The sequence below is a fragment of the Suillus discolor genome (assembly GCF_016758755.1).
Source record: "Suillus discolor strain FC423 chromosome Unknown F5147scaffold_29, whole genome shotgun sequence".
Classification (NCBI taxonomy): Eukaryota; Fungi; Basidiomycota; class Agaricomycetes; order Boletales; family Suillaceae; genus Suillus; species Suillus discolor.
Window position 1 is genome coordinate 148,246 of NW_024541276.1, and position 16,569 is coordinate 164,814.

Sequence of the window (16,569 nt, forward strand, 5' to 3'; positions counted from 1 at the left end):
ACTGTCTATTGTCTCGAACCGCACGCAAGCGTCGGCCATGTCATCTGCCTGACTTCAATACAATACCTCGCTTAAAATCTGATAACCTGTACTAACTGGCAGACAATTGATGTTATACCGGAAGATTCGGAACGAGAACAGGATATTTGAATGTACCTGAGCGGCATAAATTATACTCTAACTAAGTGTATGCCAAGATTTTTCGTCCTTGTTTGTTGTCTTTTGGGGCGGGGCCCTATGGTGGACACTACATGCAGTATTCTACTTTATTGTCTGCGGCTGGTCTATATACTGTGTATGCTTTATGTTTTATGGCGGCGGCGTTTGATTAGAGTGGCACAATGCGATTGCTTCCCTTCCCTCTACTTCTTTTTCCCGCTCTCCTTTGGAAAGGTGACGTCTCCGAAAATTTGTGCCAGTCCTTTCGTGCGTGCGATGTACTTTAGCGTTGCTCTTACACCCTTTCAATGTGGCATTGGCGCGGTCTTACTTTATCTCTTAGTACGTCTCGTTGTCGAGTGAATGTGGGGCAGACGAGCAGAAAGTGGTCAACGGATTTTCTCATGTGCATTATATTTTGGGTTGGCGATTTTGAAATTCGGCGGAGATATTTGTTCAGGGGGATGTAGCTTGTGCGGAGTTGAAAGATGAGCGACCCTTGCTTTCCTGGTAGGGTTTCGATCTTGCTCGCGACTTTTTCGACGGGGCTGATTGATCAAGAGAGAGGAGGTGAGCGTATCTTGCATATGATATCGGCTGCCTCGTCTTTGATTTTGCCATAGAAGTGTTGCGTCAACACCCGTGGAAGCTTTCTGATCCGCGGCCTCGTTTCCCTGGTTTCCCTCGTAGCCTGGGGCCCATCTGATAATATGTTAAGAACGAGTGTCAAATTCCAAAGATACCTCATTATCTCTGTACAGCGGCCGCAGAACCACCGGCCTACTAATGGCATGGACGAATTGCAGGTACTACATATAAGGGAGCGACGAGTGAGTGAAAGAAAAATGACGTGGGATATCGACCGATTAAAATCGGGACTATTGACGAGAATGATCACCTCAACTTTGGCAGAGTCATTGCAGGTTCAAATGATGAAGCGATGAATGAGAGGACGGGATGAGAGATCGGGGATTCGAACGAGCGTTCTGTGGTGACAAAGAAGAGAACTGTTTGATGCTTGCCGGCAGGTTATGATATGTTGGTCGTAATGATTGAATACGCTCCTAGGGTGAAGGTTTGATCTGCCAGATTCCAGTCTAAAATTGAGCCAGCAGCCCTAGGGGCACGTCGCGACAGTGTGTCATGTTTCTGCTTTCGCTGTGGTATCATGGTTGATGGTGCAATACCTAGTTTGACTCGGAGCCAATCAGTACAGTTGCTTTTGAACAAATTTCTGTAGTGCTCGAGCGATGTGCATTGTAGATATTTGAATTTATCTAAGAGTGCCTAGTCTTGCTTGTGGTCCACTAAGCTCTTCATCGAGCGAGCGTTGGATGGCGTGCAAGGGTGGGCGGCGCATCAATGACCTGTGAACAGATGATATTGGTATTTAAGGCAGACTGAGCACTGTAATAATCGATGTAAACCTGCCGACAACTTTCTGAGACTCACATGCAAATGAAGCTTGCGGGCCTGGTAGCCAAATTAACTCTGTGACCTTTTTCAGTTGAATGGATCTAAGAAAATTGCACAAGCACAGGTGCATCGTGAAGCCATGTAAGGACGAACAATGAGAGTGAATGCAAAGTACTAGCCTCTTTGATGTTAGCTGACATATTGTTCCAATAGAGCACAAGTGCACTTGCTGATTGAGTCACACTGCTGATCATGCGATAGTGAACGTGACTGCATCAGGATAGGTGGGTCACCAGGCGAAGGATTGGCTAGTGCTAAATATGGACGATTCATGGAGCGCAGTGCGCACAAAGAAAATTTGCTTTTGCAAAGGTAATAACCGGATGTTACATTCAAGTTGAGTTTCAATTAAACAACTTGAAGTTGAATCAACGTTTCGCGCTCAGCTCAGGCCGAGTATTGGTCTGCAAGCTCGGTTGTCTATACAAACTACTATTGGATGTACCTATTGAAAATATAGGCCACATCGTGAAAAGAGAACACCAAAGTCATGGTGAAAGACAGGCGGAGTGCATAGTAGACGCGAATTGCTTCCGTGGGATCAAACATTTTCGGACATGTCCACTACGACGACCTTAACTATTGCAGGATAGACCCCTCATTAAAATCATCACATCTCATGCATTTACAACTGGCCACCAACAGCTTCTTTGAACTCTTGTGATTGGGAACAAGCTTACCTCTTAGAATCCCATAAGCATAGGCGGCTGTTACAAATCGATGAATACGCAAGTTATCAATTTCATCTATTTTTGTAACAGCTAGTAATCACATTCAGTTGAGAAGTCGTCATTGAGTTTGAGTGAATGGCCTGACATTCGAGAAGATGTGCAAATGAATGTGACTCGAGTTCTGCTTCGCTAGTTTTTCCCTGGGAAAATATCAGCAGACCCGTCATATTCGGACATTGTTTGAGTCGTCATTGTAAAGCTCACCGCTTATCGTAGATAGTCTTTAGTAAAAGTTCGACGAAAAGCCATAAAATTGCGATAAAGTTGACCGCCGAGTTCGAGGACCTCGCAGATGCGTTGCTAAAGCCTTATATTGATGAGACCCTAGATCATAACGTCTTCAAAGATCACGAAATTATGCCATTATGAGACAGGGTCGGGGAAAGCATGGACTTCGAGACTGGAAGTTCCACGGGCGAATCACTTATCTGGAAACCATCCCGACAAGCAAAAGAATACTCCGAAGATGATTCATGGCGGGTCCCTTGATTGGCACCACGAGTGCAGACGACCCTTGACGTCGGTATGATTTCATCGACCTTGATTGTGCACTTTTGATTCCATAACCTTCGGGACTTCTGCGCCCGCAAGCAGGATGAGGAAAGAAGTTTGACCGAGTACTGAAAGAATACTTATCTTTAACAGCATGCTCATTGCTTTACGAACGTGGCTATGAAGATCATAGAGAAAAAGGAAAACGGACACCTATTTCTGATGACTCCACACTGGGGCACGGCATCGAGGGTATTGACGTGTTCGTCCAACTACGGGATATCGTAGCTAGAGATGTGGTTTAAAGCTTCCAGATGACACGCCGAGTGGAGCTGCCCTATATTTGAATTTGGCAGTGCCACGACTGCAAGATCAAGAAAGTCGGTGCTTGGAACTGATTTGGTGCATAACTTTGTGTGCCAGGAAGCCATTCAAACGGCTTCGAATAGGTCAGATCAATTGATCCAGTAACTCCCAGTCCCTGCGGGTCCCCGCAAATCTGTACCATAGGCGACGCTTGAGAATCAACCACAGCGCTGGGTTAGTTACCGCAAGAAAGTCCGCGATAGTTTAGCGTCGTGCTAACTTGCCATTTTAAGTAGTTCCCAAACTCCCACTGATCTGTGGGGCCGGTTTCAAACGTGAAAATTTGAAACCTCGCCGGCGCCTTTGATTCCGCATCGTGTAGAGCTGCAAAGGTACAATTCCGGGAAAATCAACAGGCGCGATATGGAAATTTCGCCGTTCGTTGATTGAAGATGTGAGACTTTTTACTGAACTGGTTCATGCCGCAAGCGAGATTGTAGGCCAGTTACATAGAGCCCTGGAGGAATGGTAAAACTTTCGAGTTTGCTTATCTCGGCAGATAAGAGTGCTGGGAGTTAATTGTTCCTTCTCAAGATGTTCCGTTTACTAGTACCGTACGTACCTATTATTGGGAGCCCAGTATTGTGGCGGAAAGGTACCGTACGCATCATGATTGGGCGTTAAGAGACCCATCATTCGAAACTGACAGAGAACATCACGGTGTCAGTGACCAGCAAAAACGTCGCTAGGTCTTTTCGTGGCCCAAAGGTTTAGTGACTAAAGTTGTTATCTATGTTTCATTCCGAACGGCACGATTTCAAGACTGACTTACCACACGCTGTCACACTGGTGGTGAACGGCGTTGTTCAATGGTTGCTGCTTAAAAAGTTCTTTAAACATGCTACTCACCTTCCGGTCCTTAGGCCACTAGAGGGTGATTTTAGATAGCCGGTGACGTGTCTGACCATAACCATTAGGGATTTCGGTGCCTATCCTCTCCATGTTTCTGTTCAGGACTTTCAGCTTATCTCTTGATACAAACGAAAGCTGGACAAAACTTACTGAAAATGGAACCTCCAGCGTTAGCGGTTGTCATCTGGGATTGGTGCAGCATGACGCCATCCATCAACTTGACAAACATCTTCGTGCGAGGACAAGATTTACGGAAGAAGGCCGACCATGCCGAATTTTGAAGATAGAATGTTCTTACCACCAATAGCGTTGTGTAAAGAAGAACTCGGATCTGAGTTTGGCGGTGACCAAACGAAATGACAGATAACAGGTGGAGACAGCTTATCTTTCGCACGTGTGTTCTTAATTCCGTAAGGTTGCTGAGTAGTCTTCCTTCTCAAATTTTTCATCATATATAATCGTATCGTCATGACAGAACTCGCCCATCAACCTGCTACATACCAGGTTACACATACATTCATTCGCCTCCATACTAGAGTTCACCAGCACTTGTGTTCAATCTTCAATCCATTAGGTCATTAATAGTCAGTTCTGAACTTTTAACTCAAATATGTGACCGGACTCACCATTGGAACTTCATCCAGTCTCACCTTAGAAATCAGTCACCGACAGTGTCCAAGCCAATTTCACCTATATTTACACCGAGATCACTGCTGCCAGTGACGTCAGTTTCCGTGGGGGCAAACTTTGACTTCGTTTTATTCTCGCCCTCATCTTAACCTCATGTCTCAGTCTCTCTAAATCGTTGCGGGTTAATAGACACCGTATTTTTATTCAAACAAAAGCAAGTTCACATCTTCATATCACTGCAACGTCGTCTAATTTTTCGAGACAGGCCGCATCAGAACGTCAACAGCTTTTGTCCTTTGGGTTTCTTCTATCGTTCATCCTTTGGTTTGCAAGATGTCTCAACCACGAATTTTATTCCCTACTGCCGATCCACAATTTTTGCAGAATGACAGTGTCGAAGGGCATCTTTCGCCGCAACGAATGTCACTTTTAGGTCACGGTCCGTGGTCTGAGTCCGCTATAACGGACTTTTTCGACGCGAGCGATCTTGACAACGGCAAGAGCCTCGTCGATCCAACCATGGTTCAATCATCCATACGCTTCCCATCCACTGATATTTATCAATACGACTCGTCCAGTTCCACCTCTTCCACCTCTTCTGCACCTTCTGACGAGTCACACATCGTTATATCGCGTCCTCGACGAGTACGTGGGCACAATTCCAATCCATCATCTCCCACTGTCAAGGCCAGGCACCATTCGAGTCCTCGCACACACCAAGTGGACAAAAAGGGTGCTCAGCCGCCGGAGTTCAGTGATGCATCTGATGTTGACACGGTGCGGTTGACGCAAGCACCATTTGACAATGCTGGCAGTGTAAAGCCCAGGGCACATACTCGTCAATTTTCTGCGGAAATGCGCTCCAGCTCTCTTCCCCAATTCAACTCACTCGTTGAGTCTCAGTCCGCCACGAACCTATCCCCACAGACGCGATTCATTCGAAATAAGTCTGGCCAGCCTATCAAACCATCGCTCAAGCACGCGAAGCTTCCCAGCCTGACAATTCCGACGGGCGGCGTGGTCGTGAAGAGTGAGCCCACGACGCCCACCCTTTCGAAGGCGGTGCACTTCGATGCCAAGCTTGAGCATGTCAAACTGTTTCTCTCGAAGCAAAAGCCTCTCGCAGTGTCGCGAGATCGTGACCTAGCCACCGATACCAGCGGTACAGAGAGTGATTTACCATCATTCGTCCGTGGTTCACCAGACGACTTCACCGAGAAACAGATTGAGCTTCAAATTCGCAACATGCCGTCCACCCCGTCAAAAGATACGGACGTGGTACTGCAAGGACTCACTTTATCTCAACACGATAAGACCATCACCGGACGCGTTCGAGTGCGCAATATTGCATTCGAAAAATGGGTTGCTGCCCGGTTCACCCTGGATTTGTGGCAGACGACGAGCGAAGTTACCGCCCACTATGTGGAATCCGTGAACGGTGGCACGTTTGACATTTTCATGTTCACGATAAGGTTGCATGACATATGGTTGCGTATCGAGGAGAAGACGATGTTTATTGCCTTGCGGTATACTACCGCAGGCACGCAGTTCTGGGATAACAACAACGGTGCCAATTACATGCTTAAGTTCGTCGGGAAGCTTGTGGCGCGCAAGGCACCCGTTTTCGCAGGGTTGTCCATGGGGGGTTCGGGGCTCAAAATCGAGTCGGCAAGAGTGGATACGAATTCTTCTCAGGCTTCTCCACCGCGCTCTTCCTTGGCATTGCCAGAAACGCCTATGCCAGCGAGGTACAATTTAGGCTCTGCGCGTAACGTAGCTCAAGACGGGGGCCTTCCTTCCCTATCGTCTCCAGCTGTACGGACCCCCACGTATCCCACAGAGCTCTCCAGTGCTTGGCCGAAGCATACTTCTTATCGCGTCGATAAGATGCCGCCACGTCATACTCGATCCGTTACTATAGGATCATCTAGGGATCTGGAGAAGCACGAGCAGGCGCACCTTGCGCAGTCGGAATCTCTAAACCTCGATCCTCCCCTTTCACGCGCAGCACGCGAACGCAACCATCATCGCGGCTATTTAGACAGATCAATGGGTGGCACACCGCGTAAAACCCTTCCAGGTCCTGCTCTTCTGAGTCCCTTTAAGGAGCAGACTCCTACTCGCAGCAGTGATCCCGCGCAAGGACAGCCATCCCTCTTTAGCAGGTTTACTGCTCAGAGTATGGCTCGGATGAATAGCGCGAGCTCCACTGCTTCTGGGTCTGACTCGAGTTCCCTGGCTACTCCGCTTACATCTGCGGGGCCCAGCACACCCATTTCTTCCGACGACAAGCCTTCTATTAATGACAATTATAGCCAATTTCTTAACCGGTAGGTCCAGGTTCTGAGTAATCGGAACTCAAAGCTAACGCCCTGTCACAGATTCTGCTTCTTCACCGGCTCTGGCTCACTGACAGACTATTCTTCTGATTCAATCACCCGTTCGCAATCGGCATCCAATGTAGAAGCGTTGTTGTGTCCTTCTGCTCACGAATTATCTTCTCCCTTGCGCGATACTGCTTTCAATGGACCCCGCTCTTGTAGCTTGGATAGCGTCTCTACTTGCCAAAGTGGCCCGACTACTCCACGCGGGAATTCAATGCTCGATTGCCCCACGCCAGTGGTCCACTGTGAGTGTCTTCTCCGAGAGACCGGCTGGCATCACACTCACACCCCCACAGAACTTATAATCCTATAGATCAACGACCCTGGTTTTTACACTGCAATTCATGACATCCACGACTCGACATGAAACGAACTTTATTTATTTTGTGGCAGTCATATCACAACTTGTACACTAGGGCACTTTCATATTTCCTTACACAGGGCTTCCTCGCATCGTACAGTCATTTTCTTTTTTCTTGTTTATCTTTTCAGCTATCTCATATGCTATCGTTATTGACCTTCTGGGATGCATTTCCGCGTTGTAGTGCTCCGCATACATATTGATTTTTGACGAAGTAATCACCGTACCATAGAACGCATCGCGTCAGCTCTTACATTCCAATACAACTGTCTTCGAGCTCTCAATTTGTGGTGGCAATATTTGAGGGAGACATCGCAAAATATGGCATGATAGATACAGCATGTCTGCGAAATCAGTACCGCCCTCTACGAGCACCGTTGGGATTATACCCCCTTCCGCGACCTGTCCACCCACCCCTGCGGTTTCCCCAATCCTCACCTCTCGACTCACCTCTCGCATCAGCCGTCCACATCTCTTCCTGACCAGGAAGCGGACCACTCTGTTTCGGAGCGACGGCCGAAGGACCTGCGCCACCTCCAAAATTGTCCGATGTTCCAAATCCAGGAATAAAGTCATCCGATCCCATCGGATCGTCGCCCGAAAACGGCGCACGCTGGGTATAACTATTATCTCCCAAGCCAACCGCCGTATCCTCGTCCTTGCCCCACCACTTATTCGTGCCACCATAGCTGAACCCGGGGACCATCGCGTCGTCCTCGTCGTCCTGCCCGCTCATGTCTATAATTTCTGGGGGCTTCTCGCCGCCGCCGGAGAACACTGATGTTGCGTCTCCAGGGCGCTCGCGCGACCAGAAACGCGTGGTGTGGTCATTTGATGCGGTCACGAAGAGATGGCCCATGGGGTGGAAGGCCATTGACCAGATGTTGGAATCGTGCGCTTGTGATAGCGTGGCGCGGGGCTGTGTGACGGATTGCATGTTCGTTGGTTCTGGGCCGCCGAGGTCCCAGTGGAGCACGGCACCCTCGGAGCCGCCAGACACAAGTATTGGGTGCACGGGGTGCCATGTCACGGCTATGGATTGTCAGTGTGCGGTCGAATGAAAGCAGGCAAGGCTTACAGCAGACTTCTTTCTTGTGACCTCTAAGGATGCGGAATTCTTTCATGGCGCGGATGTCGAAGACGCGAACCGTTTGATCACGGGAGGCGCTTGCTACAAGGTTGCCGTTAGGAGACCATGCCAGGCCTTGTATTGTGTTTTTGTGCTGATGCCTGAGGCACTCGTTAATGATGGCAATGAACTGTTTTGGTGCACTTACAGTGTTGAAAGAACCGCTCCAGTTCGCGGGTCCCAGAATTTTATTTGGTTATCTTTGCTTCCAGATACTAGAAGACCTTTGCTAGGATGCCACTCAACGCACTTGACATCCCACCCATGTCCTAGCAATAAAATCAACGGACCAAACCACGAAACGATGAATAAATCTTTCTACCTGTAAGAACACTTTCTTCCCGACTCTCTTCGAACGACCATATTCGGATAGTTGAATCATCGCTTGCCGTTGCAAAGCGGCGATCATCTGGGCTGAAGCTCAAGCCTCGGATAGCCTCACGATGGCCAGCCCACGCAGTCAAGTTGTTCATATTCGGCTGGAAATACTTGATTATTCCATTCTGATCTGCCGAAGCTAGGAATGAGCCAGAGTGTGTGAATTGGAAGGCGCGGACGGCGGAATCGTGGGCTTGGAGAATGGTCTCGAAATTAAATGTGAGACCGTTCCAGAGGGTAAATTCTCCGCTTGTTGACCCTGTCAGTACTCGTCGTCCTTCTGGAGTCCACTAAATTGATGTTTGAGAGATTTAAAAGAAACGTCAATAGTGGTACGGACTGTAACAACATTGACTGGACAGCGAATCTTGTTGGTCGAGGTGTGAATAAATTTGGTGCACAAGGACGTCGAAGAGTTTCCAGGATATGCAATTGGTGGGAGCAGCTATACACAAGGAACATTTCTTGAGCAGCTATGGGCCACAGAAAGAAAAACTCGCACGTCAATAATGAAGGGAGGAGCAGGTCTCATGGAGGGGACATATGTCGAATTAGGTCGGTGTTTGCGTAGCTACACTGGATTAGACGTATAATCGTGTAATGATCAAGTTGCTACATACAATATTCCACCTGCCCATACCCGCATTAAAATCAACAGTTCGCCGAGGTCTTGTCTTCTTTACGGCTTTCCCATCTTGCAGCTGTCTTGCAGCAGCCATTTCTTGCTCAAGAACTCTTGCATCATCCATGGGAGGTGGTTGAGGATCAGAGAGATACCGTTTAGGTGTCCATTCTAGATGAGGATGTGAAGGTGGACGCGGAATTGAGCTCGATGGTAATAGCATTGGTATTGATGTATCCATGCTGAGCATTGGCAGCACCATCAAGTCCTGGTGCAATTTTCGCGTTTCGAACAAATGGGAGACTTATGTAGTAGCACGATCAGTAGCTGCTATGAAGTATTGACTTTGCATCAATGAAATACTTGAAACTTGAGCTTGAATGCGCGCTTGTTTACATCTGTTTGTTAACACTCATGACGACAGTTCCGTTATTGACTCCGCCCCTGCCATGAGACTGTCACAGCGAAGTGCGCACTGACCACAAGCACTGCAAAGCAGAGTCAGAAATGCCAGCAAAAAAAAATCCTCCAGCTGGCTTAAGGAGAGAGGATGTGTTGATATATTTTCCCCCACTCTCTTTCTTCCCAACCACCATCATCTCGGTGATCTTCGAGTTCAAATCTCAAATTCTAACCTACAAACGCCACATATTATCAAATGGCTCGTACTAAGGTATGTAGATACTGTTTCGCTCTATTGTATAAAATTTTGTGAGGGGAGGGGGACATGATTATCGTCCCGAGTGGGGGAGTATGAGAAGGAGGTGCTCCCAAGTGCCGGGTGCTGTGGCGCAAGACCTGTGTTTGGTGTTTTTCTTTCGCAAAGAAGGCACCACGGAGGTTTGAAACCACGCATTCTGTTCCATCCGCATCTTCCATCCTCCGGAAGTCCCTCTCGTGTCCCGATGGAACTTCCAATGTTGTAACATATGTTTCTAACGACTTTCCTTTTTTGGTAACTTCAGCAAACCGCCCGCAAGTCAACAGGAGGCAAGGCTCCTCGCAAACAACTCGCTACCAAGCAGACTAGAAAGAGTATTGCGGCTAGTATTTACTATCATATACTGTGAACTCTCATTAATGTTCCTTTACTCGTCATCGTAGGCCGCCGCCACTGGAGGTGTGAAGAAGCCTCATCGCTTCAGACCCGGCACAGTCGCCCTCCGTGAAATCAGGAGGTACCAGAAATCCACCGAGCTGCTCATCCGCAAGCTCCCCTTCCAGAGGCTCGTGCGCGAGATTGCCCAGGACTTCAAGGTACGCCCATATTTCCCTTGCATGTAACACAAACACTGACATTACCAACCACTTACAGACCGATCTTCGCTTCCAGTCGTCCGCCGTTCTTGCCCTGCAAGAGGCTAGCGAGGGTAAGTAGACGCATCATTGGACTGTCACTCAAGCTCATCCATCTTTGCTTGTCCAGCTTATCTAGTATCTCTCTTTGAGGATACCAATCTGGCTGCCATTCACGCCAAGAGGGTCACCATGTAAGCTTCCTCCAGGTAAATAGTAGTCTGATTGCTCACACTTTTTTGTAGTCAGCCAAAGGATCTCGCTCTCGCTCGCCGTCTCCGGGGCGAACGTTCCTAATCTACCAAATCACGCAACTGAGCATTAATTTTGATTCATACATGTTTGTAGAAGTGCTTGCGCTAAGTATAAGATCTACATGTAGTACTATATGTCTCGTTACTTATGAATGTATGTCAGGACTCGAAACCAGCTCTTAGTAGTACTCTGTGACTGTTGCAGGATGTTGTTTCGTTGCAGTACCTGGCAGTGCATCTGTATACCATGTTTTCCGCCAGTGCCACTATCATGTTTTCTGCCGTTGACTGCTTTTTTGCCTGCATGCTCACCTTTTTTCCCATCCCCCCACTGTTCTTTATGTTACTGAGAGTCTCCTTAATTTTGTGCTTATGATGCTTTCTATGTATCCCCTATCGCCGCTTTTTCTGCTTATTTGAGTGAGGCTTACTTTGCTAGGCTGGAGACAGCATGTGACGATCCCGGAGCGTCACGGCTGCATGTCACTCTGAGATCGTCACACTAACAGGGCTCGACTGTGCCGAGTTTCTGTTGTACTGAGATGTAGACGACTTGAGAGAAATACTAAGATGCTTCGAGAATATTAAATAGAAGTCAGTGTTTGGGGGGGGTGTTTCGGGTTTGATCCGCGGGGATATATCCGCGTTGCTTCTGGAGTCTCTGAGTGGTCTCGAGCTTGAAATGTAGCCAAGGCAGTATGTATAGACGCAATGGACAAAGTCACGTGACTATAAGGTGAACTGCGAAGCTAAGTTCAAGCGTGACTAAATCATTAGTGATTGTGAGACTGATGAAGGAGACTAGAGAAGAGAGCAATCAAACACCGAATCCCTCGAGTGTGAGGTAGGAATAAATCTTTGCTGGGAGCACGACACTGCCCGTACCAAGCATAGCTCACAAATGGTCGTGTAGAGGCAAAACAACACGATCCCCCAAAAACGAGTAAGCGAAGGCAATGTGCATTATAACAGAACTAAAGAACGACAAAATTACTTGTAACAACATGAGAAGGAGTCCATGGCTGACTGCATCATGGCCAAACATGTGTTTGAAAAGGTGGAAGAGACGAACATAGGTAAGATTGAATCTATTTTGCGCCAATACTCCAAGAAGGCGCGCGACTTCCATCGCCCTTGCATAGCTACCACGTCTGGAGGTGTGCCCTGCAAGAGCAATTCCGTTGCTCCTCCTATCCGGAAACAGTGGCCTGAGAGCTCAGCTAATCCGTTCTGTTTCCAAACTTGGTTGCAATGGTTCATGAACCAGGTGCGCATCATCGGAGCCCATCCTCCATTCTCGGTCTCGAATGTGAAAAAAGGTGCGTCAACCAGAACGGTTGTGTTGGCAAGAAGGTGGTGGTTAAGAGCTGAAATGGAATTTGAGTGATCATCGATTCGGGATGCAACAAGGTTGGCTCCGTCGCCGTGAGTCGTCTTTGTCCAGGGAATGGTGATGACAATGAATGATACTCCTGTTGAAGAAGTTCCTCGACGCAAAGGTGCTGAACGTGAAACGTGGCGCGAAGGATTGAACAAGAGGGCGGAGTCAATGATTAGCTCCCCAAGTCTGGGTAGAAGGTACATGTTAAAAAAGGCAAACTTAAGGTGAAGATGAAGCTAACCTGCAGCAAGACCAGAAGGCTGTCGAAGCTACGGCAAAGACGGACACGTCAAATGTGTTTGAAAGATCAAGATGACAAAACAGTGCGTGCATATGTTCAAGAGTAATGGGGGGTCGACGAGGTCTCTTGGAGGAAGATGGTACTAGTTTGGAGAGACCTGCAGTCGCCGAACGCACCAGAGAGCGCCCGTTCCAAGGAGCGCCGTGCAAATTGTGCCAAAAGTGTAGCTCTGCCAACCAATTTTGGACAGTGGTGCTCGCTACCTTACCAGCCCATGACGCTACAAAAGAAGCTAGTAAATGGTCCGGCACGGGCATGCGAAGTTTTTCTGGAATTTTTCTAGTGTCGCAATATTGATGAAAATGCAACAAGCCAGAACCATAGTTCTCGCGAGTCTTGAGTTCAATGGATACAAGCATAACATCAAGAAGTTGAACGACGTCTTCAAGAGGGAGGAGTCTCAGCATAGACGAGTGAAATGATGTGGAATGAGGGGCGGACCAGAGTCTAACTCTGTCACGGGCAAGAACATGTGGGCGAAGCGCGGAAGGAGCGATAGTGTTGTTTGGTTTGGGTTTTCTAGGTTTTGGGTGGCTGCGAGCGACAGTAGGTGGTACCCCCGACAATGGAGGAAGTGCCAGAATCTCCTTCAATTGGGCTACTGTTGCCGCGACATCAGCTCTGTCTGATGCCTGTAATGACGTGATGTTGTTAGGCATATGCAAGGATATAAGGAGAGAGCTTGTCTGGGAGCTGAGGAGTAACAAAACGGCTCTCAGGCATCCCGACCTCACCATGAGAAATCGAGTCTGCTCTGTTCCGTTCTGAAGCGACGTAAGCAAAGACGAGTCCGACGTTGGACTCCATAGACATGGATTCAACTCTCCTAATGCAATGATTAACCTGGAAGTTCCGGCTGCGACCTCGCTGAAAGGCTCCAATCACTCCTTGATTGTCGGAGTGGATCAGAATGTTTGAATCCTCTAGCCCGTCCGCCAAAAGGGTCTGAACGACAAGTTCAATTGCGATGGCCTCCAACCATCCAATGTCTCTCCCATCCCCTTTCCAACCCGGACGAAGGGTCCATGCATTCCATCTGTGTCCGATTATGATCCCGATCCCCCAGTCTGTCGACGCGTCTACCCAAAGGTCCATGTCCCTTGGTGGGCCCTTTGGGACGAGTATGCGTGGGGACGGTGGAGATGAAAGAATGGATAGCCACCATTTTAAGTCATTGACCACTGAAGGGGGAGGGTGACGCGACACGTGCTTCAAAGAGAATTGCGCTATGAAGCTAGATAAGTTCGCTAGGTAAGAGCAACCGTGTGGGATGACAAAGGAGACATGCAATAGTGTCCCGTTAATACTCATCGCATCTTTACACGACATCCTCCTCCCGCTTGCTAAGAGGTCCAAAAGTGCAAAGAGCTTATTCCAGTACTTTTGACGCTTCTCATCCGGGATTGTGACTGAGTGAAGTACGAGGTCCCATAAAAGACCGAGGTAAATGAAGACCGTCGCGAAGTCTTGCCGCTTCTTCGGATGCCAAGGGACTCCGAGCGGGCGAGATCTTTTGAACACTTCGAGGAGCCCGTGAGAGTAGGTAAAACTTGAGGAAGTGCCATCATCCAAAGGAGTTCCCCCTCCTGACAGGTACCTGAAAAGCAAGTGGTCATCGACCCACTTCTTTATCGGACCGAGCTCCATTGAGTGTTAAATGTCTACGGTTGCGTCAGCGACATTGCCTTGAACTCCTCCGGCTGTAGAAAGCCCGAAGGGAAAAACATGATCTATGTAGAGGTCCCCGTCTACTTCGACGACTAAGAAGCATTTGTGAGGTGGCCATACTGGCACCGTTCTATAGGCTGCCTTGATGTCAAGCATCGCCGCTTGAGTTCCGGGAGGTGCCGAGGCGACCTGGGAAGTTGAAGTAAGGAAAGACATAAAGAAAAACCAACGCCTGAAGTGGCGATAAATGAAAGAAGCGCTCGAGCATGTGAATCATAACAGTGTGCATGAAAGTGCCGCAAGGTGAAGATAAACACAAACGATACGCCCGAAGGGTATCCCCAAGTCCCCCTCGTTTTTAAACCAAGGTGTTCCAACGAGAGGGTATGCGAACGGCGCAGCGTCGCGCTAAGAGAAAACCACTCGTTACGGCAACGAAGTGGTGACAAGATGCAGTACACATCCGAGAAGGGTAAAGGTGGAAGAAGGATCCTCACCAGCTCTGCCACTTGGGTAGCTGTACCCCATTCAGTTGGGAAATTGTCTGAGTCAAGATGTCCGTTCACAGAGAACCCATCGCTATTTTTGAAAGAGAGGTCGCGCACTACGCGATACTTGCTGGGTTCACCGAATTTTTCTACAATGCCAAGAGGTGAAGAGGCAAAGTGACCTCCCAAGATGTCGAAGACTTGTTCTTTGGTGAAGGGACCTGACATGCGGTTCAATGCGACCTCGTCGCGGCAATACGTTCGAATGACGTCCAAATGTTCAAGAGCTGATTTGTGATTTTTTGGAATATATGTTTTGTTGATCAGAGGAATATCACCAATAGGGAATCCATGGTGTAGATTGAAGACGAGTGAAGGGTAGACATGTGACAAATTGTATTTGTGAAGGAGTGATTCATACGCATCAGTGTTGTATGGTGTCACAACACGATTATGGACTTCAGAAGCAAGATTTGGACGTGGCTCCGTGAGACTTGTTGCCACAGACGGAACAGACGTGAATGATATCGGATGAGTGTTTTGGGGCGTGACACTTCCCGATATTGAAGGAGATGCAGATGGGGGAAGAGGAAGACTTGAGGATGAGCTTATCGTTCCACATACTGACGACAGGAACATTCTTGGTGGTGTGCATGTGGGTACAACCACTGGCTCTGTGTCCGTTCCAACTGCAAATGATGCAAAGGAGCGAGTCGGAATTGCTCGCTCCTTTGCCCTTCCGAAAGGAGGGCTTTCCTTCACCCAACGTACTGACAGACGAAGGGTCATCATTCTTACATGGGGGGTATGGATTGTATCGCGATCCACTCCCGCCCCTGGACGATCTGCCCGGATGTAAAGATGTGTTGATATTTACCTCGTTCCAACATTGTAAGTATGCGTCTGGACGATGGAAAGTTTGATTGTTGAAGAACTTCCTTCTAGTTTCGATGTCGAAGTTCAGGACAAGGAGAAAATCATCTGTGAACTCATCACATGACAGACAGAAGTCGCGATGGTCTTTGAACCTCTTGACTGTAGCATCGTCCGCTATGAGCTTGAGAAGCTTCAAGAAGTTCCTGTAAGCTTCATAGAACTTGTCACCCGTCAAAGTGGTCTCTGCCGGGAACCCGACCGATACATCCATGACACTTAGCTTCGGGTCATCCAAGACTAGTCCCTTCGTCATTTTGATGATAGAAGGGTCAGCGTGGATCTTTCGGAGCGAGGCTCCGGTCAAGAGGGTGAGTGGAACGTGAATACGAGCCTTAGCTAAGTTGAGGATGGGTCTAGGTATCTCGAAAGCGGAGTCTGTAGACTTCGTAAGAATGGTATCGGAATCTTTGAAAACTATAGTATCTGAAGTAGATGTAGTGTTAGGTGCGGTAACTGAAGCTTTCAAGGAAGATGACGCTTTAAAAGTGGCTTCAATTGCCTTGTGTGTCGTAGGAGTAAGTGAATTCAAGAAGCTAAAGGCGCGTGCAAGTTTGTGAGAAGAATTAGGCACTGGTGTTACAGGTGGGGACTCTGGATCCTCTATGAATGATTCGTTGTCCTCGATGTCTTCGATGAAGTTTGGATCAGCATGTTGACCGGCTCGC

The 16,569-nt window shown here is 48.2% G+C and overlaps 4 protein-coding genes across 4 annotated transcripts; 2 read left to right on the forward strand and 2 right to left on the reverse strand.

The window, feature by feature from the left end:
- Positions 1–4,828: 4,828 nt before the first annotated feature.
- F5147DRAFT_178131 (putative phosphatase regulatory subunit-domain-containing protein) lies at positions 4,829–7,596 on the forward strand. The gene is made up of 4 exons (XM_041428412.1): positions 4,829–4,920; positions 4,972–7,036; positions 7,088–7,335; positions 7,387–7,596. Coding segments are annotated over exons 2-4 (2,247 nt in total). The 5' UTR covers positions 4,829–4,920; positions 4,972–5,039; the 3' UTR covers positions 7,389–7,596.
- A 207-nt stretch (positions 7,597–7,803) lies between these two features.
- F5147DRAFT_773922 (WD40-repeat-containing domain protein) lies at positions 7,804–9,821 on the reverse strand (the record flags this gene model as incomplete). The annotated part of the gene is made up of 7 exons (XM_041441541.1): positions 7,804–8,483; positions 8,530–8,681; positions 8,729–8,849; positions 8,903–9,248; positions 9,299–9,403; positions 9,461–9,529; positions 9,579–9,821. The coding sequence occupies 7 exons, from the start codon at positions 9,819–9,821 to the stop codon at positions 7,804–7,806; spliced, it is 1,716 nt and encodes a 571-aa protein (XP_041292536.1).
- An 839-nt stretch (positions 9,822–10,660) lies between these two features.
- On the forward strand, positions 10,661–11,173 carry F5147DRAFT_773923 (histone-fold-containing protein; the record flags this gene model as incomplete). The annotated part of the gene is made up of 5 exons (XM_041441542.1): positions 10,661–10,680; positions 10,726–10,837; positions 10,896–10,950; positions 11,007–11,070; positions 11,122–11,173. 5 exons carry the CDS (start codon positions 10,661–10,663, stop codon positions 11,171–11,173), a joined length of 303 nt encoding a protein of 100 aa, XP_041292537.1.
- A 947-nt stretch (positions 11,174–12,120) lies between these two features.
- On the reverse strand, positions 12,121–14,636 carry F5147DRAFT_745835 (DNA breaking-rejoining enzyme; the record flags this gene model as incomplete). The annotated part of the gene is made up of 4 exons (XM_041439790.1): positions 12,121–12,697; positions 12,753–13,346; positions 13,624–13,679; positions 14,622–14,636. The coding sequence occupies 4 exons, from the start codon at positions 14,634–14,636 to the stop codon at positions 12,121–12,123; spliced, it is 1,242 nt and encodes a 413-aa protein (XP_041292538.1).
- Positions 14,637–16,569: the final 1,933 nt, after the last annotated feature.

Excerpts from the sequence above, each read along its gene's own strand:
- F5147DRAFT_178131 (XM_041428412.1), top strand. The coding sequence starts at position 5,040 with ATGTCTCAACCACGAATTTTATTCCCTACTGCCGATCCACAATTTTTG. Across the intron at positions 7,037-7,087 it reads TATAGCCAATTTCTTAACCG|ATTCTGCTTCTTCACCGGCT; the intron begins GTAGGTCCAGGT and ends GCCCTGTCACAG.